The sequence below is a fragment of the Echinops telfairi genome, unplaced genomic scaffold (genome assembly GCF_000313985.2).
Source record: "Echinops telfairi isolate 266 unplaced genomic scaffold, ASM31398v2 ScPeMD7_2;HRSCAF=8, whole genome shotgun sequence".
Classification (NCBI taxonomy): Eukaryota; Metazoa; Chordata; class Mammalia; order Afrosoricida; family Tenrecidae; genus Echinops; species Echinops telfairi.
The window spans coordinates 18963940-18990137 of record NW_022103898.1 but is presented as its reverse complement, the minus strand read 5'-3'; the positions used below and the strand labels follow the sequence as shown (position 1 = coordinate 18990137).

The window sequence follows — 26198 nt, the reverse complement described above, 5'->3', positions numbered from 1 at the left end:
CAAATGCGCTTTACACAATTGATGTGTGTATGGATTGCGATCACAGTTGTATGAGCCCCTAATAAAATGTTAAAAAAAAAAAGATTCCAAAAATTTAAAAAAAAAAGAAGACTGCTCACTGGTCTTGGACGAAGTACAACCGGGAGGCTCCTTGGAAGTGAGGGTGGAGAGGCCTGTCTCACAAACTTCGGGCCAGTCCCTAGAGAAGGCCGCCATGCTTAGTAGAGGCCGCCATGCTTAGCCAGTGCGAAGGGGGGAAGACCCTCAGCAAGGTGGATCGACACGGTGGCTGCAACAATGGGTTCCCATACAGCGACGATGGCGAGGACGGCGCAGACGGAGACAGTGTTTCATTCCGTGTGCGCAGGGTCGGTGGCAGCCAGCAGCAATGCGGTATCCGATGCCTATGTCATCACTCTCGGTGTATGGAAGAGAACTCTGGGATCAGAGTTCCAGCAAGTGGCCTGTGGTCACACAGCTAGTGGGGACAAAGCTAGGATTTGAGCGCCTGTCTTTCTGATCCTAGCTGGGGCACGATATCACCTGGGCAGGAGAGGAGTCTGCCAGGGTTCTTAACTGTGTGACCTTAGCAGGTTGCTGGACCGCTCTGCGAACTCTCAGGACACGAGGTTGTAGAGGCAGGTCCATGAGCCCTTCTGAATCGGACACAGAAAGGGCCACTAGGCATTTGTGTCCCATGCCACGACGTCCTTCCCTGTTGCAGGGTCAGATGCTCAAATCTGGTTCACGGGAGAGTGGCAGGAGGGGGGAAAGAAGCACGCTAGCACCTCCATTTGTCTCCAAACCCAAGGAAATGTCATGTTCATGGGCCCTTCACACCTGTGCCTTGTCCATGCTGGCCTCTCTGCCCAGAATCCCTTTCTCCTTCCCGCTTTGGGGATCCCACCAAGCCCAGTGTTAATGGGAGGGAGTTGAATTGCTCGAGGGCTCTGTCAATTCCCCAGGCCAAATAAATAGCCACCGGGTCCCCTGAGACTTGGGTGGGAGGGCACTAACTACCAAGGAGTGTGGGCTGGAGACACCTGCACTGCGGGGTACATACTGTTTATTGCATAAGTGAACCAGCACTCTGTCACCTGCAGGGGACGGTTGTGAGCCTTCTCCACTGGAATGTAACAGCAATCCTTTGCAATACAAAAACAAGCAAACAAAATCCACTGCTGTGGAGTCAATTTCCACTCACAGCGACCCTATCAGCAGCATAGAACTTCCCCTTTAGGTTTAGAGATTTTAAATCTTTATAGGAGTCAGCAGCCTCATCTTTCTCCCATGGAGCAGCTGGTGAGTCCAAACTGCTGACCTTGTGGTTACCAGCTCAGTGCGTAGCCCCCTCCGCCACCAGGGATCCTTTCCTTTGCAATGGTTACTAATGTTTAGGCCCGTTTTATATAGGAATCTGCAGCACAGAGAGGTTGTTGAGTTTGCCCAAGATCACACAGCTAAGAGGTATGAATCTGGGCCCACCTCACTCTCTTGTTCCTACCAGGCTCCCTCCCGAAATCCCACCGGGTTCACTTTGTTCCTGGCGTGACCTGGGTTTGAACTCTGTGATGATGCCTGAGGCTGGTCCAAGGGTCCTGCTGCCTCCTGACAGGCCCGGGCAAGCTCAGCATCCTTCACAGCGCCCTGTGTGCGCAGGGGACTGTGGGTTGACGAGCTCGTTTTCTACGGCAGCTGTTGTTTTCGATCTGAGGGTGTGAGACTTTGAGATATGGCATTCAGCACTTATTAAAATACAAGCGGCTTCAAAGGTGATTCCAAATTTTACTGCCTGATAGCAGCGCTGGCTTGTCGAAAGACAGGCTTCCATGTTTTATTAACTGTCACCATGGCAATTTCAAAGACATTGGTTACGCCGAGAGAGTACCTGACACTTCTTATTCATAATGGTGCTGGCAGGTCCCAGGCAGGCTGATCTATGGCTTTTAATCAACTCATAGATGGGGTCTCTGGGTACAGATTCACAGTGTTCAATCTTGTTAGAACAGAAGGGATCCTATGGGCTCAGAGCTGTCCCGGCTTCCGGCCCTGGAACAGAGCCCTCCTGGGCAGACAGTGATAACACGGCCCTCTCCAGTCCAGTGGAAGCAGCGGCAGCCCCTATGGCCAGCCTGCTGTGGCTGGCCAAGTGTCCATCCCTGCTCCCCCACCCTGCAGCTTCCCACTCAGCCGGGCGGGTAGAGGGGTCACATCTAGATGGGCATCCAGGACAGTAAGAGAACAATGCTTTAGAGCCCCTGCTCTGCCCCCTGGTTGCTGAGTGGCTTTGGGAAGCTTATAGGACCCCACTAAGCCTCAAGTTATTCCTCAACAAAATGGGGTGTTACTGCAAAGATTCAACTGGTGGGGCATTGAAGCAGCAGTCCCCGAGTGGTGCAAAGAGGGATCCTCTCAGCAAACCAAGAGGTTGGTAGTTTAGAGCTGCCCGGGGTGCTGTGGAAGAAAGGCCTGCCTGTCTAATTCCAAACGATCACAGTCAGTGAAAACTTCATGGGGTTAAGTTCTACTTGGAAACCCATAGGTTGCCGTGAGTTGGAATGGACCCCCAAAGCCACAGGTTCCGGCTGCTTTAAAGCACTTGGCATAAGGTTGGGTGCAAATTCTTGATGGCTACTAACTGCTGCTGCCCACATTCTCTAACTCCTTCCTCTCTGCCTCCCCACTGCCCAGGCAGCGTCGTGCCCGGTCCAACCTCCCCTCTCTCCGGAGTGGGATGGGAAGTACTGAACCCTCTCTGGGTCCCCCAGGCACTGTTGAGGGTGTTTTACTTGAGTTCTGTTACCTCCTTGTCTCAGCAAACTGTGGGGGAGAGGGGGTTCGCTGGAACTTGACCTTCGAAGAGGATCAGAAGAGGGACTTCTGTAAGGTGACTCGGCCAGCAAGGGCAGAGCTGGGACCGGATGGCAGTTGGTTCTCATGCCCAAGCCCACACCCTCTGGACAGTCAACAGGACTGGCCCCTGAAGAGAAGCCCATTGAGACTTGTTTGCCACCCCGCCACCCCACCCCCACACTTGTTATAACTACCTCTAATTCAGACCCCAAGGTTAGCGGTGACCTAACGTGGGGCACGACAGACAGTTGTGTGGCGTGGAAGCTTGTTAGTCCTGGACACTCACAGCCCGGAGAGGAGGACACGGCATGCCAGGCAGGGTCACGTGGGTTCCACTCGGGGACAGAGTGAGCAACTCGGGACAGTGGGCGGCGGGCTCTGTAGTAACAAGAGGACACGGTGCCCCTGGGTTCCCAAGAGAGGACGTGATTGTCTTGTGTGAATAATTCCATGAGCCAGCAGGGAAGTGAATGAACCCCACTCTTTGGGGATAAGGAAGGAACTGGGCCTGGTCTCTGGCAAGGAAGGTGATTCGGCTCCGGGACCTTATCCAGGGGAGGGGAGTTTATGGTTAGGTCATTTGTGGGCCTCCCGATTTCAGCGGAAGTCACAACAGCCCAAATCTTGGCCCTTGATATTAACCCAGAGACCACACGGCTGCCTGTGGGCATGCGAATCCAAGCCCCTGGCTGATGCTTCACAGGGACAAGGTCATGTAGCACCCAGCCTTCCTCTGCTGGGGTCCCTGGGAATGAGGTAGTTTCCCTTTATTCAGCCACTACCCGCTGCTTGCCGAACCCTGGGCTAGCTCCTAAGGCCCGTTTGGACAGGGACCCTGCCTCCTACAGTACTTTTCCCAGTGCTCCGCCCCAAATCATAAACCACCTAGTAATCATAATCATCGCTGCTGAGCCCATGGAGGACTGAGAAGATGTCAGGGACCTTCAGGCTGATCACCCTATGGAGTCATCACCCTTACTGTCCCCGGTCTAAACCAAACTCCACAACCAAATTCACTGCCATTGATGGATGCCAACTCACAGCCACCCTCTGGGACAGGATAGAACTGGCTATGCAGGTTTTCAAGACTGTGACCCTCCACGGGATTAGAAAGCCTCATCTTTCTCCTGAGAAGAGGCTGGTGGTTTCGAACTGCTGACCTTGGGGTTAGCAGCCCAACACATAGCCACTACGCTCCTATTCTATCCTCATTATACAGATTCTATCCTCATTATACAGGTAAGGAAATCGAGGTCCCAAGGCATGACATAACCTGTCTGCAGCCACATGTTAGCCAGGCAGTAAGGAGCGGGAAATTCAATCCCAAACCTTCCGAATCCAGAGCCTCCTTGTGTTGCTGCCGAGAAGCCCAAGTACACTCACTCATGGTTTACATTCTTTTACTCACTTACTCACTCATTCAACAAACCTTAACTCACGTGGCAGCACCAGGGCATCCGCAGTGAAGGAAACAGCTAAGCCCCCTGCTCTCGGGGAGCATCTAACGGAGAGGGATAGACCAGCGCTTCCCAGCGTGAGCAGCGGTGCCACGATCCAGGTGAAGGCCCAAGCAGATGCCTATACTTTATCCTGGATTGTGGGCTAGAGGACAAAAGCGCTTCAATTGCCAGGGGAAGCGCTAAGAAGTGTTCTTTCTGAAAGGGGGCAGGTAGGCCACACAGTGTATGCTTGAGGCTGCTTATTGGAAGGTCAGCCATTTGAAACCACCGTGAGAAACAGGAAGCTTCGTCTCCCATGAAGACGTACAGCCTTGGAATTCCATAGGAGTTGTTCTACTCTGTCCTATAGGGTTAGTCGGTGTCACAATTAACTGAATGGCAGTGTGTTAGGGTGGACTAGAGAAACAAATTCATAGATACGTGTATAAGAAAGGCTTTTATATGCAAGAGCAATTGAGTATTGAGAAATCATCCCAGCCCAGTCCAAATCAAATCCATAAGTCCGATATTAGTCCATATGTCCAATACCAATCTATAAAGTCCTCTTCAGACTCACGAAACACATGCAATGGCGCTGAATGCAGGAAGATCACAGGCCAGTGGGTGGGAAATTTTGTGGATCCAGTGGTGGTAGAAGCATCTCGGCACTGGCATAGGTCACCACGTGGCTCCTCCAGCTCCAGGACTCTAGCATAGCTCCATGTGTCTTGTCAACAGGAACGTCTCACAGGGAGTGAGTTTGTGTCCCACCTCCAGCAAGCTATTTATCTCCATAGCACCTTCAAATGAGATCATCAAGCTGCAACCTGATTGACAGGCTAAACTCCATCTCTTCACTCTTTAAGTCTCAAACTGACAACAGGTTATGCGACTACCACAGGCAGTGATGGTATTTTTGTTTGGTTTGCTTTGTTTTGAATGAAATAGACCATAAACCAAATTAAAAATGAAATACATAGTGTGGTGGTTACATAATTTCATGTCAACTTGATAAATAGAGTGAAGGGGTGGAGTCTAGCCTGTCAATCAGATCACAGCCTGATGATGCCTCTTTGTGGGTGTGGCCTTCTCATGAGGATTCTGGGAACTTCCTCTCATTCTCCAGAGGAGGGCCACACCCTCTCTCTGCTTCGCCTTGCTGTTGAGGGAACCCACTCAGAGAGCAGGTGGAGCCAGTGCTGGATTGGATCCACAAGACTTTCCACCCACCCGCCTGTGATCTTCCTGCATTCAGCATCATTGCATGTGCTGCCTGAGTCTGAAGAGAAATTTACGGACTAGCATCAGACATATGGACGAATGTGTTAGTCTGGATAGACTAGAGAAACACATCCATGGACACACATATGTGTATAAGAAAGAGATTTATATACAAGAGCAATTGAACATTAAGAAAACATCCCAGCCCAGTCCAGATCAAGTCCATAAGTCTGATAGTAGCCCATATGCCCGATGGAAATCTAAAAGTGTTCTTCAGACTCACGAATCACATGCAATGATGCCAAATGTAGAAGATCACGGGCCAGGGGTAGAAAGCCTTTGGATCCAGTGGCATTGCAAACATCTCAGCACTGGCAGGGGTCTCTGTATGGCTTCTCCAGTACCCAGGGCTGCATCAGGGTGGGTCCATGTCAGCTGCTATGTCTCCCAGGGTGTGAGTAGAGAGTCTCCCACCTCCAAGGAGGAAGTACCGGAGTTCCCAGAATTCTCAGCAGAAGGCCATGTCCACACAGAGGCCTCATTGGCTATGATCTGATTGACAAGGTAGACTCCACCCCTATACTCTTAATCCTCAAATTGACAAACGATTAAATATCTACCACAACTAGTATCAGACTTATGGACTTGGTCTGGCCTGGACTGGGATGTTTTCCTCAATATTCAATTGTTCTTTGATATAAAACTCTCTCTTATACATATATAAGTGTCAATGAACTTGTTTCTCTAGTTAACCCAGTCTAGCACACAAGGTATGCTCAATGGGGAAAATGACACTTAATGTGTATATATGTACACATGCACACATGTATATTCTATGAGGGTAGAGGTGCTCTGGTGGTGTAGTGGTTATACATTGGGCTGCTAACTGCAAGGTTCGTAGTTTGATACTCAATACCAGCCACGGCTTGAGAAAAGGATGAGGTGTTCTACTCCTGTAAAGCGTTGCAGTCTGAGAAACCCACGGGGGGTTAGGGTTGCTCTGCGTCTGAGTCGGCATTGACTGGATGGCAGGGGGAGAGAGAGAATAGGAGGGTGAGTCCCAAAGTGTTGGGACTAGAGTCCCACTGCCACCCATGCCTCTCTCTTCTGGGCTAGCAGTGCCACCCACCCCTGCTGGGAGCTCCACCACGGGGCTCAAGGCGACATTCCCATTATGCCAAACTCGTGTTATTTAGTTTCTTCGTGTGAGAGGTTCTGCTCGGGAGTCAAAAGTGTGCCTTCAGACGGTAGATCTGGGAGTGTCCATTCCTGTGTTTTAAACCCTTCCCTCCAGAGCTTGCTGCAAACATCAACTTCCTACTTGGCACTTCTGGTCCAGATGTGCGAAAGAAAGAGAGAGAAAGAGAGAGAGAGAGAGAAAGAAGAAGGAGGAGGAGGAGAAGGAGAAAAGGAAGGAAGGAAAGGAGGAAGGGAGGAAAGGAAGAAAGAAAGAAAGAAAAAAAATGAGTTTAAGAGTTGGGGGAGGTGGAGGACAGGACCCAGAGAAGTCTGGAGGCGGACACCCCAAGCCTCCGGAGAAGGAGCTGCAGCCTGGTCAGGAGCCAAGGTGCCACTGCGTGCCCGTCTCCTGGCATGATTCAGAGACAGATGGGTTTAAAATGTGCTAATGAACAAATCAGGAGAGCTAGAGGAGGCGGAACTTCTCTGGAGAATCTGTAGGATTCTGGGTTGGGGCTTGGGGCTCAGAAGAGAGGGTCCCAGGAAAAGACCGTGAGCTGAGGGAAGATTCCAGAAGACATCCTGGGTTTGGGTTTCCCTTTGGGGGCGCCCCGGGGAGACTCTCCGTCTCGGTTTAGGAATTCCTCCAGGGCCCCGGGGAATCTTCAGCATCTTGACATTGGCTTTTTTTATTTGAAGGGAATTAAAGCCTTGCTTTCATTAAGGCCTATATGAAGAGTGAGATTTTAACGTTCAGTGTAATAGCCAAGGAATTAAACTAGCTGGAGCGCATGTTTCCCCCCACCCATCTTTCCTGTAATTTCCCTTGAATTCAGTAAGAGTTTCTACCGGCTGGGAAACCTTCTAAGTCAGTCTTTGGGGAGAAGCAAGAGCTTCCCTGGGAACCGAGGCATGGAGATTGGAAAGCCGGTCACCCAGTGAATCTGGACAGCCCTTCTGTGGACGTAGCCTCGTGTCGGACCTCTTGCAAAGGGTGGACAGAACAGCACCCAAGCCTGTAACTCCTAAATGGAGTAGAAAGCCTGGCTTTCTCCCATGGAGCAGCTGGTGATTTCAAACCTCCCACCTTGTGGTTAGCAGGCCAGTGGGTACCCAGTACACCACCGGGGCTCCTTGTGGCTTCTCTCGGGCGTGTTTGATGTGCCAGCATCCCTGTTCTTGTGCTTTGGGGACATTCTTCAATAAAATGAGGGCTATTTGAGTGTGAGCAGTGCAGTTCTCAGACAGTCGAGCTGATAAAGGAGACGGCTACTACTGCAGGACGGGTACCGTATGCAGCATGGATCCAGATACGCTGGACCAGAGGATGACTCATGTCCCGGGTAGAGGTGAGATGGCTGGAGGTTTCACTGCACTCCGGAACCCAGTGAAAGACTTCTGAATCGCTTATTTCTGGAATTTTCCATTGGTAGTCAATCACCCACGATGGCTGATCACTGAAGCCTCAGAAGTGGAAGTTACCGATCAAGGAGAGACGACTCCATCCATGGACATGATGGGTTGGCACGGTGGCTGCCCTCGTGGGGATTGTGTGGATGGCGCACAGCTGGCCCTGTTTCCTTCTGTTCTTCGTGGGGTCACTCTGGGTTGGAACCCGCTCAATGGCCCCTAGCGGCCACTGTCCCACTGGGGGTGGGGGATAGAAGTCGTCCGTGATTGGCGAGCTGCTCTCATAGATGACAGCCAAGAGGACCCTCGGGGGCAGCTCTGCTCAGAGCTGACACCCACAGGGTGGCCAGGGAGGGACATGGCCTCTGCAGCCCCAGCTTGATACCACAGAAGAGACACTCCTAACTGCTCATTTCTCCCAAGGAATCGGGCGAGGACAATGGGGCTCCAGGGGGTGTGGAGAGCTTATTTCGCCCCCAACTCTCACTCAGCCAAGCCTTCCTTGGGCAGCTGGTTGGAGGGAGCCTTGGCTCTGGGCCTGAGGAGGGACTGGGCAGCCAAGCCACCCGCTGGCACCGACAGGCCCCATCAGCAGCAGGCGTGAGAAGTGGACACGCCGCGGCTCAGACCTGGATGCTCCCAAGCCAATTAATCACTGGGAGCCAAGGCAGGCTGCCATCTGTGGGGTCACCCCTGGGTTTCATCATTGCTAATTAAACTCAAGATTAACTGCCAAAGGCCTGCAACTCCACTCCCAGTACCTGGCTCTGGCTATCGGGGCCTCCACTGGGAGCGGCCGCCCTGTGACTGGGGATGGTGACCAGAAAGAGGGAACACCCCCACCACCACCACCACCACTACCCCAGGCCCCAGCACAGAGCCTCGGGGGAGACTGCCCTGAGCATCTGGAAGGCTGGGCCACCCGAAAGCTCACTGGCCACCTGGGTGAAATGGGATCATGGTCTACTGGGGCGGCGACAGGAAGGGAGGAAAGATGGGGCGTCTCCTTCCCAGCCGTAACCTCAGCACCTCAGCGCAGCTGCTGGGCGGTGGTCAGAGAGATTAGCTGTGAACCCACTCAGGTGCCAGGTGGAAAAGAGGCACTTAGCACATGGTCATCCTTGAATGGTTGGACGCACAGGGGGGTGGACCTCAGTACCCCGTGGGGACTTCAAAGATGTATGCTGAGTTGAATATCATAGTAACGGCCCCTCCCATAGGTGGCTCTGTGCCAGAATCCACTCGACACTAGAGGGTTGGGTTGGGTTGTCTGGTTTGGTTTGGTTTCTATGGAGCCTGACCTGCTGCGCCATCCAGCCTCCTTCTTGGGTAGCTAGAGAAACTTTCATCTCCTTCACTGCTCAGATGCAGAAACAGAGAGTTGGGGTGACCAGAACCCGGGGCTCAGTCTATGTAAGACATCTCAATATCGGATGATGCTGAACACCCAGGGGCGCTGGAGCGCATCTGGGGTGAAAGAGCTCAGAACCTCACATGTGTTCCCCCAGCCCCGCTGGTTCTGCAGCAGGTAGATCTGGCCTGGAGAAGTCCCAGAACCAGGAAGGACGTGGAACAGCTGCCGTGTGTGTGTCCAGAGGAACCCTATGGGCTTTTTAGTCTAGATCAGGGGCCGGCAACCTTTTGAGTCAGAAGAGCCAACCCTGTCCCTCAAAGCAATGAAAATAATTAGGAATTACATTAAACTAATTTAAAACCATTCTCGGGCCATAAATACATGTCCAGGGGGGTGAAAGCCCAGGCGGGTTGTGATGGAAACCGATACAATGACAAGGAGCACGAGTAGTAGACTGGGCAAACCCAGGACAAGCCACGCCAGCCTTGCCAGGAGCCAGGACAAGCCAGAGGCCAGCCAGCGTGAGGGAGAGGGCTGGAAGCCTCCCCAGGGAAGGAGGACCAGGCTGTCTGCAGAAACAAAGATCCCCCGTCTCCGACATCCTGAGGGAGACGGTCTTCTCAGCCCTAGAGGGTCGTTCAGCGATGGAACGGACCCTGGGGTTGGAGACTGGTTTGTGTCTTTGTGTAACTCACCCCCCACAAAGGTGAAGAAACCAAGCATGAGCAGCCCCTGAGGAAGACCCTCCCCACCATGGTCGAGTCACCACCACCACCATCTCGCAAAGAGTTCATTGTCGCCAGCCCACAGCAGAGGCTGGCATGTGGCTGGTATGGGACCAGGCAGGAGGTCTTCCTTTGTGTCTGACTTCTGCCCCTCAAGACTACGTCTGTGAGGTTCATCGGTGTGGTATGGGGCTTTCTGTTGGATTCCCATTGCGTGGAGAAGCGATGCTTTACTGAGCCACTCTACTGAAGACCACGCATGGTGCTCCCTGAACGTCTGTCACCGATTCCCCAAGCACACGACATTGAAATCCCAAGGGGGTGAGGCATACCCTGACATACCTCCCCCGAGTTGACTCAGTGGCAACTGGTTGGTTGGTGGTTGGTAGTGGTGAGGGGGCACTGGTTCATTCCAGTTTGGGGCTACCATGCGTAATGCTGTTCTGCACGTTCTAGAACATCTTTTGCATACAGTCCCTTGGCTGGGGCTGGCTGAATTCCTAGGCTCCAGAGGCGTACTTGGCCACCTGTAGTGAGCACGGGTTTGGAAGTGATCTGGGCAGGAGGCTTCCAGGTGTGCCAAAGCCAAAGGCCACCTCAGCTCACCGTTTCTCTAATGAGGGGTGACCTGAGTCAGGCTATCAGGACACGGGAGCCTGGGAGATTTATAACACGATATGGATCCACTTAAGGGCGGCCTGCTGCGAACAGCAGGCCCTTTCCACGTGATGAAAAGCTATGGGAAGCAGGGATGGCTCCCGCAGAGAGGAAGAAATCAGAGCCTGTTTTCTTCGGATGCAACGCAGCCCTGGGGACAACAGTCGGGGCTGTGGTGTTGGGAATGGCAGTGGTTCACCTCATGGGTGAGATGGGCACTGGACGGACACCCAGGAAGGCCTGGGCTCCATGGCCATGGCATCTCAGCACAGAGAGTGAGGATAACACAGCCTGCATCTGACCTTGTCGTTGTCATGGTGATGGTAGACATAAGATGCTGAGCCCTGCTGGACTCACTGGTGGGCACTCGGAGACCCAGGGGGAATATAAGCCATTCTGGTGGCCCACGGTCTGTCCCCCAGCCGCTGGTCCCAGGGCCCTGCTGCGGTCTTGCCTCCCCCAGGCCCTCAATGTCTAGGAGCATTCTGACTATACTTCTAAGACAGATTTGTTGTTCTCCTGGCAGCCCATGATACTTTTCAGTATTCTTTGTCAATGCCCTAATTTTCATGCATTGATTCATCTTCAATCTTCCTTGTTCATTGTCTCCCTTCCACATGCATACGATGCTACCGGAAATAGCGTGACTTGGGTCAGGGGCATCCTTAGGCCTCAATGTGACATCCTTGCTCTTCAACACGTTGAAGCTATCTTGCGCAGCAGATTGACCCGGGCAATTGATTTCTTGACTTTGCTGCTTTCGCGAGCCTTGAATGTGGATCCAAGTCAAATGCAATCTGTGACGATGGCACGCTCCCCTCCATTGATCGTGAGAGTATCATTGGGTTCACTGGTGAGGGTCTGGGTTTTCTTCACAGTGGGTTGCAGTCCGGCCTGAAGGCTGCAGGCTTTGCTTTTCATCCACAAGCGCTCCAGTCCTCTTCACTCTCGGTCATCAAGGTTGGGTCACCGACACATGTCATCATGGGTCTTACTCTCACGGCCATCGAATTGATGCCGACTCAGTGACCCGGGAGGACAGGGGAGAACTTCCCCTGTGGGTTTCTGAGACTGTCGCTCTTTAGGTCGACCTAGTTTAAAGGGCAAACAGAATGTCATTCGCATGTATCCCAGTGCATCACATCTGTTCCATGTACTAAGATGGTCCAGGAAGGATTGAGGGTTGTCCTCAAGGTTATATAATATGTGGCCAGAGAAATTCAACATACTGGAATTCAGACACAGAGTGAAAGAGAAACAAGGCCTGGGGCATAGAAGGAAACCAAAAGTCGGGAGAGTTTTAAAATGAGAGCTATGCCATTCTGGGCGTATACATGCTTGCTCAAGCGTACCATGAGTGGGAATCTGGGCTTCCAGGACGGCCTTCTGGGAAGGGAAACCTGGTCCATGACACTGTCTCAAACCAAGTCCATTGGCACGGAGTTGCTTCTTATTCATGACGACCCCATGTGTTAGAGCAGATCTGAGCTCCGCGGGGTTTTCTTGGATAGATGGACCGTGATCGCCTGACTTTTCTTCTGTGCACTTCTGGGTAAGTTCACACCACTAACCTTTCATGTGGAACTCACCACTCACACTCACTGCCATCCAGTCTATCCCAACACATGGCGACCCTGAAGGACACCGCAGAACTGCCCCATTGGGGTTCCCAAGACTTTAAGTCTTTACAGACGTAGATAACCTCATCTTTTTCCCTGGGAGTGACTGGTGGGTTCAAACCACTCACCCTGAGGCTAGCGTCTCCGGATGTAGCCCACTACACCACCAAGATACCTTGGTTTTTCTCACGGCCATCGTCGTTTCTGACTCCTCATGACCCTAGAGGGCAGGGAAGAACTGCCCCTGTGCGTTTCCAAGACGAACTCTTTACCAGGGTCTTTACCTCATCGTTCTCTTTGTGATTGGGGTCATCGAGTCATCTCCGCCCCATAGCAACGCTGTGCACAACAGAACAAAACGCCGCACGGCCCTGCCCATCTGAGCCCTTTGTAGAGAGCACCCTGTGGGCTGAATAAGCTTCCTCAGGGAAATCTTGACCGAGTCCCAGCATCCTCAAGTTACCTAGCTCCATCCAGGGTGCGACTGTGGACGGCAGGCCTCGCTCAGAAGCACCTTTCAGCATCTGGGTACAGGAGCCCAACTGTGCACAGTTCAGGCCACTTTCGCCCAGGGACTCCTTCTTGACCCAGCACTGAGACCACAGAAAGACCTGTTTCAACTGGTCTTGAATCATATAAGCAAGCTAGACATCTGTTTAGGGAGACATGCTCTTGTTTGAGTTCCAAGAGATGACGAGGGAGAGAGCTACGGGCCTTATGAAGGCGAGACCATGTGATCTAGTGGACTGCTTGCCTTCCAGTCCTAGACTGGTGTGGCACATAGTAGGTGCCCATAATAGGTGTTTGTTGAGTGAATTGGCTGGATCGTGTGGTCCCGCCAGTAATTAACTGGCACAGGACAGAATGGCAGTGCAGCCTGAGGGAGCTGGAAGTTGGCAGGACTGCCTATTTGGGGGGCTTGTTTTGTTCTGTTTTTTTCACGGGTTTCTGGAGTATTCTCCCTCTGACAGGCGACAGCCTAATCGCATTTCTGTCCCTCGTTTCAGTGGACAACATTTGCATTCTCTGCCTCTGACAAATTTCTGATGAGGAGGCGCGCTCAAAAACAAAATCACTTCAGGGCGATCAAGGCAACCCTGACTCATAGTGACCTTTCCAAGACAGTGGCTCTGTGGAAGTGGAAGGCCTCATCTTTCTCCCTCAGGGCGACCGGTGGTTTTGAACTGCTGGTCTTTGGTTAGCAGCCCAACTCATAAGCACGATGCCACCAGGGCTCCTTCTTGGATGAGGAAACAGTGTCTTAAATTCAGGAAGGATCAGAGCTCAGATAATGGACTAATTTCAAACTCCCACTGTAGTATCTTATGTAACTAGTGTATTTGGGATTCAGAATGCTGCCTCCTCTCACCCTTTAGAGAGGGGTCCCTGGTCCTAACATGACCTAGAATTCAGACACAGATGATTGCCCTATATTCCCACCTTCTCAATTCCTGACCCCGGAAAACAGCTCTGAGGGCCAGCCGGCTTCTGGGCTTCCCTTAATACATGCATTGCGCCAGGAACCGCCTTCAGAGAGACCTAACTGCCAGAGCCTTGAAATTAATTAGGGAAATGGGATATGTTTGAGATCCTTCCCAAAGACACCTTTCAAACATTGCCACCCACCCATTTCCTCCTTCTTCCCCCAAAGGTCTTTGAATGCTTTGAGGACCAGCAGAGTTGTGAAAAGCATGCATGTCTTGGTGCAGTAAAGGATGGAGCCAGCTGGGCTCCAGATGGTTTCTGGCCCAGCTGAGACTGTGTGGTCCCAGGTGAGTCTCAGACTGGGCACGTGAGGGTGCAGGCTTGTTGTCAGCTGCCATCACGGGGGTCCCCCACCATCTTCAAGATCACCGGTCTGCTCAAGTCCAGTGTACCTTTTGAGTGCCTTGCCATGTGCAGGGCTTCTCTCCCAACTCCATATCAAACGGTACTCGGTTGCCATCCACCCATCAGGCTTTCATGAGCTAAGCCTTCCTTCCTGGCCTGTCTTCATCTGGAGGCTCTGCTGAACACTGTCCACCGTGGGAGATGACTGCTACTTGAAATACCGGGGCCAGAGCTTCACAGCACCTTACATAGAAGCCACTGCAGGGACAGGTGGGTACTGGAGGGGGCAGACAGCCTCACAGAGCAGCACTGTCCAAATACCCACGGTGGCCTCTGCCCAGTCTCCTCCCAGTATAGGGTGCCCCTACGGGTCTCTGTCCCAAGAGGCACCACAACACCCCCTGTTGGGGCAAACCGGTCTTCAGTAGCACACAGGGACTCTGGGAACAGACAGGCCAAGGCTAAACCCTGGCTCCCGCAACTTGCCAGCTGTGTGACCCCAAGTGGACGGTGGCCTCTGCCCAGTCTCCTCCCAGTATAGGATGCTTCTCCGTGTCTCAATTTCCTCATCGGTAAAAGAGCACTCACAGACTCCACTTTTCAGGGTCGGTTTAGGTTTGTTTTGTTTTTATTATTGTCTTCAGTGTCTGCAAAGGACATGTTAACATTGTTCCCATGTTAACATTGCAACATGTGCACTTCATCCAGGGACGGTATGTTCCTTGTGTGCACACTTCCTCCTCGGCTATTTTCAGAGTTTTCCTGAACCCTTCACAAAAGCATGGTGCTCCCTGATGCAGGGTCCCCTCCCTCGTGTCTACCACCACACACTCGCCTGTGCGAGGCAGGTCAGACCAGTGGGATCATGCAGATATTTGCCCAGAAGTTGCCTGACTCATTTCATGATGCTTTCAGGGTGTCCGGCCGTGTTGTCCCCTGTACCAGGACTTCACTTCCCTGTCTGGCTGAGTAGTGTCCCACTAGAAGCCCTGGTGGCGTAGTGGCTATAAAATGGGCTGTAACCTCAAGGTCAGCAGTTCCAAACCACCAGCTGCTTCTTGGGAGAAAGAAGAGGCTTTCTACTCCCTTAAAGAGTTATAGTCTCAGAAGCCCATTGGTACAGTTCTACCCTGTCCTGCAGAGTCGCCATGAGTCGAAATTGACTGGTTGGCAGTGGGTTTGGTTTTTATTTTGGTTCAGTATCCCATTGTAAGGCACAGCACTTTTGTTTATTGATGCGTGTGTGTGCACGCGTACATGCAGCACATTTTGTTCATTGGTCCATCTGCTGATGGACACTGCTGCCACGCACATGGGTGCGCATGGATCTGCCCCACCCCCCACCCTGTTTCGATTCTCCCGGGTGCATATTTAAGAGGGAAACGTTGAGAGTGATAGATTTAAAGAGATAGAGTGATGGATTCAATGCCTGTCAAACGCTCAGGAAAGCGCCCGGCGAGTCGTGAGCTCTAAGTGGGTGTTTACTGTTAGTAGGCCGGTGTCTGCTGTCTCTGGAGACCATTATGGGATTAGAAGTTGGTTCTTGTCTTTTATTTGGTCATTAGCATTTCACCCATTAGCCCGTGGGGACAGCCTTTGCTCCTCATGTCTCCCCAGGGCCTAGTAGCGATGGCAGTGGCGATGGCGGATGGAGACGTACCGAGGTTTTCTTACCTGCCGAGCGCCAGGATAAGCCCTTGGCATCTGTGATCTGTGTGAGCGGCCTGGGGCTCGGCTCAGTTCTCAGTGCAGAGTTCAAGGCACGTCCAGATCCTCTGTGCTCAGAGCTGAGCAAGCCGGTGGCACCCAGGGCTTGGCCAGACACAGCCCGCTCAGATTCCATGCTTTCAGCCCCTTCGATGGGATGTGAGCAGACCACGTGGTGCCCACAGTGACAGGGATTTGCAGTGGGGAGGAGTCATGTCTGCCTCCGGAGAAGAGGGTCTTTGAGTCAGGTCTTAAAAAGAGCAGTTGGTTCCCTGTAAGGATGGGAAAAGGCATCCTGACCCTCTGAGACTGTAAATCTTGCTGAGAGCCTTCAGCCTCTCCGTTGTCCTGTGGTGGCTTTGTCCTTAGCAGTTCAGCGCCTAACCCTCAGCACCACCAGGATTCCTTCCAGGGTGAGAACCTAACTGAAAACTCACTGCCAATTTGTAAGGCAGAATAGAACTTCCCCGGTGGGTTTCCGACACCGTAAATCCTTTATGGGAGTAGAATGCCTCATCTTTCTCCTCCGGAGCAGCTGGTGGTTTTGAACTGCTGACCTTGTGGTTAGCAGGCTAACACCTAACCACTACACCACCCAGAGCTGCTAGCAGGGCTTCTACAAGGTCTTACGAGGTTTGACTCTGAAGGACAGATCGATTTTGGCTCTTGCTTCTGCCTCGCCTTCTCAGAGGTGGCCGTGGTCACAGAAACAGGGATGAGGCACGCGGCTGCATGAGGGCCATGCCGCAGAACATTCTGCAGGAACAAGGCCTGGCATTCAAACACAGGGATTAAGCAAAGAACGGAGAGAGAAAGGGCTGGGTTGGTTGGTTGGTTGATTAGCTTGATGGAGGGAGGGAGAAAGAAGAGCCACCGCTTGTCCTTGGGCTGTCACCTGTCTCTTGAGCTGTGGTCCTCCACTGTGGCTGGTTTTGTCCCCTGGGGACATGTCTGGCAATATCTGGAGGCATTTTGGGTTGTCACAATGGGGAGAGGCATCTAAAGAGGAGGCGGTTGGGTTTCCTGAAATGCACAGAATGGCCCCGCTGAGACAAAGACCCCATGGAGGTGAGACTGCAGAACCTACCTGCTGAGGGAAAAGGAAATCTTGCCCCACCAGTCTGCACAGAGGCTGCACGGGGCCCTGGGGTTCCCGCGCTCCTAGGCAAGCTTCCAGAGCAGGCTGGGTGCTAACTGAGCCCCTGTGGGGTCAGGCCACCAGCCTGTGCATATTGAGTAAGCACCTGGAAGACTTTTGTTTTGTTTTTTAATCTATTGTTGTTGTTGGCTGTCGTCCACTCACCCCAGCTCACGGCGGCTCCGGTGCCGTCCTGTGATCGGTTACAGAGCGGCCCATTACGATGGTCTTCACTGGAAATGTTTCCCGAGTGGATTGCCAGGCCTTTCTTCCCAGTCTGTTTGGGTCTATAAGCTTTGTTGAAATCTGCTCAGCATCGGACCCCAAGCGTGGCTGCAGGTGAGGTGTATTGGCCAGAATCAAACCCTGTCTCCCTTACAGAAAGAAGAATTCTACCAAGAGCCGCTCTTTGCCTGCAGTAAGGATACCATGTGAGACTGGCGCTGCCTGGAGCCCTGCCCAGCTGTCTGCTTGGCTTGGTTCCTTTTGGGCACCCAGCTACGAGGGTGGCTGTGATTCTTGGCACAAACTCGCAGACCAGTGCTTGTGGAACCCACCTGGAAGTGTTCGGAGACCCCTCATGCTTAGAGAAGGAGACACTGAAACCCCAAACTCAACAAAAACAAACTCGGTGCCACCCAATTGATTCTGACCCGTAGCGATCCTATAGGACAAGGTAGAACGACTGCCCCTGTGGATGTCTAAGACTTACTCTTTAGAGGAGTAAGCCCCCAAAGCTTTGCCTTTTTATCAAGAGCTGCTGGTGGTTTTGAACTGTTGACTTTGTAGTTCAAAGCCCAATACATAACCACTACTGATCCATGGCAGGACTCTCGTCCAGGACTCTCACCTCAGCCCCCGGCCTCATTCCTCAAGTTTTCCAAGAGCTTACAAAGCCTGTGGGAAAGTGGGTGCTCAGGCAATGTCATCACCAGCACCTGCCTTTCCATGGCGAACCAGCACCTTCAGGCCTGGGGCCCAGCTGAGGTTTGAACAGGGGTCTTGGCAGGGGGTATGAAGAGCTATCATCTTGGCTTCACCCTAGCAAGAGTCAGCTCCTCTGTAAAATTCCATGGTTCCCAAGCATGGGAATCAGGAGAGAAGGACATTGGGGTGTTTCCTCTGGAGTGTTATCTACCTTTACCTCTCCATCTCTGTCTCTCTCTCTCTCTCTCTCTCTCTCTCTCTCTCTCACACACACACACACACACACACACACACACACACACACGGGCGACTATACAAAGAGGCTTCACATTTATGTGGAAAATTCCATTCTCTTTGCCCATGAGCTTTTTGGAGCCCTCTCGTATATGCATCATCCCTTCTCTGGGTAGTTTTCCAAATTCTTAAATGTCCACAACTCCATAGGGCAAGGAGAAGTCAAAAAAAACCCTCAAACTCCCTGCCATGGAGTCATTTCCCACGTAGAGTGGCTCTTCAGTACAGAGTAGAACTGCCCCTGGGTTTCCAGGACTGCGACTCTTCGCAGAGGAGAATGCCTCCTAGTTCTCTCGAAGAGCAGCTGGTGGTTTCAAACAGCTGACCTTGCCGTTAGCAGCCCAGAACATCACTCACTCCATCACCAAGGCAAGGAGTTCTGCCAGAAAGAGCTGCGGACCTTCAGGGCCATGGCCAGGCCTAATTTAGGGTGAATCTAGCTTTGAGTTCACTTAACTTTCTAACTCAAGGATTAGCAAACGATGGCCCAAGGTCTGTTTTTGCAAATAAAGTTTTATTGCAACACAGCTGGACTACTCAACAATAGCCCTCAGTAGGGGCCACAGAGATCATATGGCACTCCGAAGCTGAAAATATTTACTGCTTGGCCGAAAATATTTACTGCTTGGCCGTTGACAGAAAATGTTGTAACACACACACACACACACACACACACACACATTCACATACAAATTCCATCTAGCAAATCCTTATGCTTCTTCCAGACCCAACTTGGGTCTCCCCTCTACTGAGACACCTTTTGAGCCACCTAAGGCCTGAGCAAAGTCACCACCCCCTCTCCCTGCCCCTCCAGGGACTTCATAATAGCAAATAGCAGTGAGTGCTCAGAGACCTGCAGGCATCAGGAACAGTTCTAAGCCCATCATCAAACTAATTCAACCTTCACAGGAACCTGTAAAGACAGGTACTTGTATGATCACCATTGGACAGATGAGGAGACCAGGGCAGAGAGACTCACACCACTGATAAATATATAAATAAGTGTTTAAACCCAGGGGACCTTCCCTTTGAAGCCAGTTCCTTAGTCGTGTTAACAGTGTTGATGTGAGGTGCCATCAAGTTGGTTCCAACCCATAGCAACCCTACGTGCAACACAATGAAGCACTACTGGGCCCTGCCCCATCTTCACAGTGGTTCCTATGCTGGAGCCCATTGCTGCAGCCACGGTGTCCGTCCATCGCCTTTTCTCGTTGCTCTTCTACTTTATTTACCAAGCATGATGCCCTTCCCAGGGACTGGCCTTTCCCAACAACAGGTCCGAAATATGTGATGAAGTCTCGCCATCCTTGCTTCTAAGGAAGCACTCTGGTGTACTTCTTCCAAGACAGATTTCTTTGTCCTTTTGGTCGTTCATGGTACTTTGAATATTCAGCACCGGCACCACCATGCAAATGTATTGATTCTTCTACGGTCTTCCGTATTCAGTTACAACTTTCACATGCATATGAGGCAATGCAGAATACTGTGGCTTGGGTCAGGCCCACCTTAGTCCTCAAAAGAGACACCCTTGCTCTAAAGAGATTTACCCTTGAGTCTTTTGATCTCGGGACTGCTGCTTCCGTGAGCATTGATTGTGAATCCAAGCGAGACAAAATCCTTGAGAACTTCAATCTTGTCTCTATGTATCGTGGTGTGCCCTACTGGTCCAGTCGTGAGGATTGTGGTCTTCCTTACATTGAGTTGTGATCTATTTCATCCTGCCCATTTTACAGATGGAGAAACTTAGACTACCCCACAGCACTTATCCCCTTACAGGAAGTTGTCTCCACGGCTAACTCTTCCCAGCTTTATCTTTGTTGCTCTCCTTCACCCCGGCACCCTCCTGTCCAGCACACAGCAGACACGCAGGGGCTAGAGGGTGAGCCGCCGGGATCGCTTTCTCAGCCTGTCCTGTGCCTGATGCCAAGAAGCTGGGCTCGGCAAATGGACGAGGGAGGGATGGATCTTTCTGGAAATCGAAAGTCCTGCTCTGGGGGCTCTGCTCTTCCTTCAGGCTAAGTCAATGCCCTGATTTCTCTGAGCTGGTTATTTCTACAAGGTACCTACCAGCTGCTGGAAACTTCCACCTCATGGACTCCTGTCAGGGAGGAGCCTGCCAAGCTTCAGCGCCAGATCTGTTTACCTTGTCCGGGAGGCTTGGGGGGTGGGGAGGGAGGACCTTAACGGCTGCATTCACAGGATTGGGTATTGCTTGGCTCCTTTTTCAAAGGGCTCACTGATGGTACTAAATTCTGCAGGCACAGGATTGGAGGGCTGGGGGGTAGGGGATGTAATGCCACCACTGTCATTTGATCCCCATTCATTCCAGTGGGGGTTATCTTTGAAGCAACTCATTTTGTGACAGCGATTCCCAACCCTGTTTTCTCCCATCCAGGGAGAGCAGGTTGACCGGGGCAGGGCCAGAAAGGGGTGCTGGAGAAGAGAAGCCAAAAGCCAAAATGAATCCTGTTCCACATGACCTTGAATGAACCTTGAAAGCATCACACTGAGGAGATGCGTCGATCCCCAAAGAACAGGAACTGTACTTCTCCCTTAGATGAAACGGCAAGTGTGAGCCAATGTAGAGAGACCAGCATGGACTAGGGGCTCCCAAGGGTGATGGGAAGGGAGACGGGGAACCACTGCTTGGGAACAGGGAGCATCGCTTCATGGCGGTGGGAAGGTTGGCCAGATGCTGGATGCACAGCGCTAAGAGGTGGAGAAATAGATGGAAGTCAAGCCTGTAAGGAGGGGCAGGATTCCGTCAAAGAGAAAGAAGAGGGACAGAAGTGCATTCCTGCTTTGGGGAGCAGGGTTTGCAAAGATGCACCCACGGGAGAGTGGAAGGTAAGGGTTCCAGGATAAGGAGTGGCCTCAAGGAGAGAAGGTCTAATGGGAGGGGAGTGGGGGTTCAGGCAGGCAGAGTGGTCAAGGGTGGGGTTCCTTGCAATGATTGCCCTCTCCCCATCTGGAGGAAAGATAGGTGAAGGAAACCGAAAATGCATGGAAACAATTAGTCCAAGCAACAAATGGACCATGTACACATCTGCCTCTATAACTCTGAGGCCAGAAAAACTAGATGGTGCCCGGCTACCAGCTGCTCTGTAAAGGATCACATTACAAGGTCCTGAGTGCAAACTAAACTCACTGTCACTGAGTCAATTCTGACTTACGGTGCACTGCCCCCGTGGGCTTGAGAGGCTAACTTTTTACAGGAGCAGAAAGCCTCATCTTTCCCCCACAGAGCAACTAGTGGTTTCAAACTGCTAACCTCATGGTTAGCAGCTCAGTACGTAACCACTGTGCCACCGGGCCTCCTTGAAGAAGTCCTTTTGTTCCTTCCTAAGTGGTTATGCCCATGGCGACCCTCTAGGGCTGGTCCTGGATAGATGGGAAAGAAAGGTAGAACAAAAACTCAGAATCATTAAAAAAAGACCAGGTCCATTGGTCAGAGAGACTGGAGGGACACCTGAGACTAGGGACGTTGTTACTCATTGGCTCTGGAAATGAGCTCACCCTCATGGCTCAATTTTCAGCCAAACAAGAGCTAGGTCTGTACGGAGAACAATGACCCTTGGTATGCACCCCTTAGAATAACACATAATCGACTCCAACATATTTCCACCCTAGAGCCCAGAGTAGAACAGCTTGCTCCATAGGGCTTCTGAAGTAGACTACCTCGTCTTTCTCCCCAGGAGCAGTTGGTGGGTTCAAACTGCCAACCTTTCGGTTAACACCGCAGCACTTAATCTACCATGCCATTGGGGCTCCTTCCCAGTCCCTCCAAAAACCAAACTCACTGCCATGGAGTCAATGTCAACCCATAGCAATCCGATGGAACAGGGTGGGACTGCCCCAACCCCCGCCCCCAGTGAGTTTCCTGGACTGTAACTCTTTATGGGAGTAGAAAGCCCTACTTTCTCCTTCCTAATGGCTGGCGGTTTTGAACTGCTCACCTTACGATTAACAGCCCATCGTGTAACCATTACAAGCTGTAGTGGTGGTACAGTTACGAGTCAGACTGCGACTTGCCTGGTTGGCAGTTTGAAACCAGCTGCTCCCTGGGAGAAAGACTGGGCTTTCTACTCCTATAGACAGATACAGTCTCAGAAACTCACAGGGGTCGCTATGAATCAGCAGTGGCTTGATGACAGCAAGGTCGTTGGTTTGTTGTTTGTTTTGGGGTAACCACTTCATTACCAGGGCTGCAGGGCGCCTCCCCAACCCCTCCAGGGGAGGCCAAATCAACCGCACTTCACACAGCCTACTGAAAGCCTGCCTTGTTGAAGGTAGCTCCGATTTTTGTTTTTGTTTTTTGGACAGCCTCGGGAGAAACCCTGGGGCCGAACTCTCTGAATTTGTCAGCTACTCGCTGCTGTGTGTGCTGGGCATTGTTTTCTTGGTGCTAACAGTGAGAGGAAAATGTTGTTGGACTAACAGGAAGCACTTAGCCCCTGGCTCAGGAGAGATGAGCTCATCTTCCCTGGGGCCCAGGCAGACACCAGGAAAGGAGTCTTCCATCATAGAAAATAGAGGCAGAGGCTAAGCCACAGGCCAAGGAGCCTTTGTGGCGCAGGGGGTAAGAGCTCAGTTGCTCTCCGAAAGGTTGGCAGTTCAAACCCACCAGCCACTCTGCAAGAAGGCTGGCTACTTCCACAAAAATGGACAGCCTGGGGTTACCCCGTGGGGCAGTTCTGCTTTGTCCTCTGGGGCCGGTATGAATCCGCACTGATTGCAGGGCAAGGATGCTCCTTAGAGGCAGGGATGGTGGTGGTTGGTTTCTGGGGTGGTTTCCCCCAGTTCTTGCTTCTCAGAAGCACGTGTGCAAATCCAAATAACTTTTATGAGGGAAAGGGAAGTTTCAGGTCACAGAGCCTCAGACAGTTCACACGATCTCTGGAAATTGTGCAAGGCAGCTTGGTGGAGACCAGGGGAGAGTTCCCGGCCAGAAATGGCCCCTTCAGGGGAGAAGTGGAAAATGGAAAAGTGGCCGGGAAGTGGAGTCCACAGACCCAAAAGAGGAGTCTGTGAACCGAAAAGACAAAAAGAAGAGCTGGCGTGTGTGAGAGGGCACGGGTGTGCGGCACGCTGTGCACACGGAGAGATCCCACCCCCCACCCCCGACCTGAAAGGAGAGCGCCCTGTGCTGTTTGTCCCCTCCTGTCCCCAGGGCGTGGTTGAGGGTACTGACTGTTCTTAGAGGCTGAGTTCAGGGGCGTTGTGATGTAATGTCAAGGGTGCTTAGGATGCATGTCCAGGTTGCCCTTCACCTGTGTCTAGATGACCTTGGTCTGAGCATCCCCGCTTTGGATTGCCCCCCTAGGTGTCTAATGGGGCCTGATTTCTTTCCAACCCCTTTGTTGTGGCCTGGCCAGCTAAGTTTTGTGGAGCGTAGGCCTTCCGTGGAAACAAGCCCCTCTAGCCCTAATCTTCCTACCTTTCAGCAGGATTTGTCTCGCGTACTTTGGACATGTTCCCAGTAGAGGCCAGGCCTGCGAAAGGGACATCATGCTTTGTAAAGACGAGGGGCAGCACAAGAGAGGAAGCCCTTGATGAGACAAATTGCCACAGTCAATTTTTAAGGGAAGAGAAAGCCTCCTCTTTCTCCCACAGAGCGGCTGGTGGTATGGAACCCCTGAATTTGAGGTTAGCAGCCCAGCCCATAACCACTATGTGACATTGAGGCTGGAGCCTTCTCAAAGCGGTGGCCAGGCCTGCCCTCAGAGGCATTTCGGCGTGGCTTTGAACCACCAAACATTGGTGCTGTGGAGCGCTTATAACTCTGTGCCACCCGGGGATTCCCCTGTCCGCACCAGGAGGCCAGGATCGGGATGACAACAGGATGGGCCCTGCCCAACAGGGCCCTGGGAAAGACCAGGGGCTGGAAGATGGGAGCCAACCAAATGTCTGAGGAAAGCTCCCAGCAGCTGACCAAAGGCCAGGTGTGGGGCCCAATCTGGCGTGGTGTGGCGTGGCTGTGGAGCTGAGGGGCACTCAGCCTTGCCAGGTTAGGTGTCTGAGAGGTCACTGGAGTGTCCTACAGAGGCCAGAGAAAACCTCCCTCCCATTCTAGAATGTTATCCTGTGAACTTCCACCCTGGTTTGCCTCCCCCCTGATCTAGAGTACTGGAGCATTCCCCAGGCCAGGTCCTTCCCCTGGCCCCCTCCCCGGGCCTCAATCTAAGCCCCTCCTTCCCTTCCTGCAGTCAGGCCCTGAGGACCATTCCTAATCCAGGCACGGAGAGGTGGTACCCTACTTCCCAGGAGCCTGCAAAACAGGCTTTTTAAGCTCCATCTCCTGCTGGGGACTGTAGGGCCTGTAGAGAGCTGTCACTACCCAAGGCAGGGGAAGCAGAGGAGATTTGAAGCAGGCTAGCTGTGGTTTCTTGGCAACCCGGGGGAGACAGGGGGTGGCCAGGGATCCCCCAGCTCCCGAGGGGCCCTCTCTCAGGGCTTTCTGCAGATATAGGTCATCCACACCGTCGTCTGTTTGAAAAGACCCCTTCCTCACTTGGTGGCTCAGAAGGGACCCTACCATGTTTTGCACGCAGCAGAGCCAGCATGCAGGTGGGGTATTTACATAAAACCTCCTGCTGGGCCACTTGGCCAGAGCCTGGCCCCTGGGGGAGCCAGGCCTGCTCACACCAGCTCAGCCATGCTGCCAGACTCAAGGCCAGGAACAGCCTTCTGAGCCCCCAATCTGAAGCCCGCAGCAGTGTTGCCGGCAGGAGGCCAGCAGAGGCGACTTATGGCCGCCCTGCTGAGGCTCAGGCCCGGCAAACACTGGACCAGATGCAGGCATCCGGGATCCCATTGCTGACTGAGACAAGAGGGACACGGGGAGGCCAAGACAGACCCAGTCAGCACCCCACCATCACCAACCAGGGCCCCCTCCTTAGCTGCACCCTGACTTTGGTGATGCCCTTCTTGCTGTGCTCAGCGACCCCTGCGTCTATCTTAGGGTGCCTGTCCCTGGTCTCTAGTTCTCATTCTGTGTGACCTTGAGTGAGTTGCTAACTCTCTCTGGACCTTTGTTGTCACATCTCTGAGACTAGCTGTTGGCTCCCTGGCAAGGGACCATGCCCTCCGTCCCTCGGACCCCGAGTCCCGCGCATAGTAGACCCACCGGAGCTGTGGCTGATTGATGAGGGGAGGCCTCCCCAGCCGCAAGGCCTGTGATTTCACGACTCGCCGATTCTAAATAACAGGACTGGAGCTTTCCCAGTGGGTGATCACATCTGTCAAGTCTCGCCTCACTGCGGAAAAGAGCATCGTTTTCCTCTATGGCCTGCCGCTTTGGACGGGACGGTACTCGGTTATAGGCACACGGAAGCAAGCACAGAGGGCAACTGTGTGTGCGCATGCTTGTGGAAGGAGTGCCTGCTGTGTAGTGGTGTCAACATGTGGGCGTGTCTAAATGTGTGTGTGGCTGAGGCTGTGTGCATGTGTGTGGAGAGAGCGTGTGTGTGACCACTGATGTTTGCATGTGTGAATCTGTGAGCATAGGCATGCATGGTTGTGTTAAGTGTTGTGAAGTGTTAAGTGTGCATGTGTAAATGTGCATGTGCCCTTGAGAGAGAGAGAGTGTGTGTGTGTGTGTGTGTGTGTGTGTGTGTGTTGTGTGTTAGAGAAAGAGCAAACCTCAGATATTAAGGAGAGTCACTTAACCTTACCCTGCACTTCGGGGACAAAAGATTTCTAATCAGTCGGCTCCCAGGTTCCCCCTGGGAGAACCACACAGGTGCCATCGCACCAACTCCAGCTCCGGTGACCCCATGTGCGTCAGGGTAGAACTGTGCTCCCTGGGGCTTCGGTGGCTGGTTTTTCAGAAAGAGATCACCAGGC

At 52.5% G+C, this 26198-nt stretch overlaps 1 protein-coding gene across 1 annotated transcript in view; it reads left to right on the top strand.

Moving 5' to 3' along the window:
• The first annotated feature begins 318 nt into the window (after nt 1-318).
• The window catches only part of BTBD11 (BTB domain containing 11), a 198419-nt gene continuing 172539 nt past the window's right edge, over nt 319-26198 (top strand). Inside the window, exon 1 of the mRNA XM_045291152.1 lies at nt 319-421. Within this exon, the coding sequence (XP_045147087.1) occupies nt 319-421 (103 nt within the window). The remainder of the gene's footprint in view (nt 422-26198) is intronic.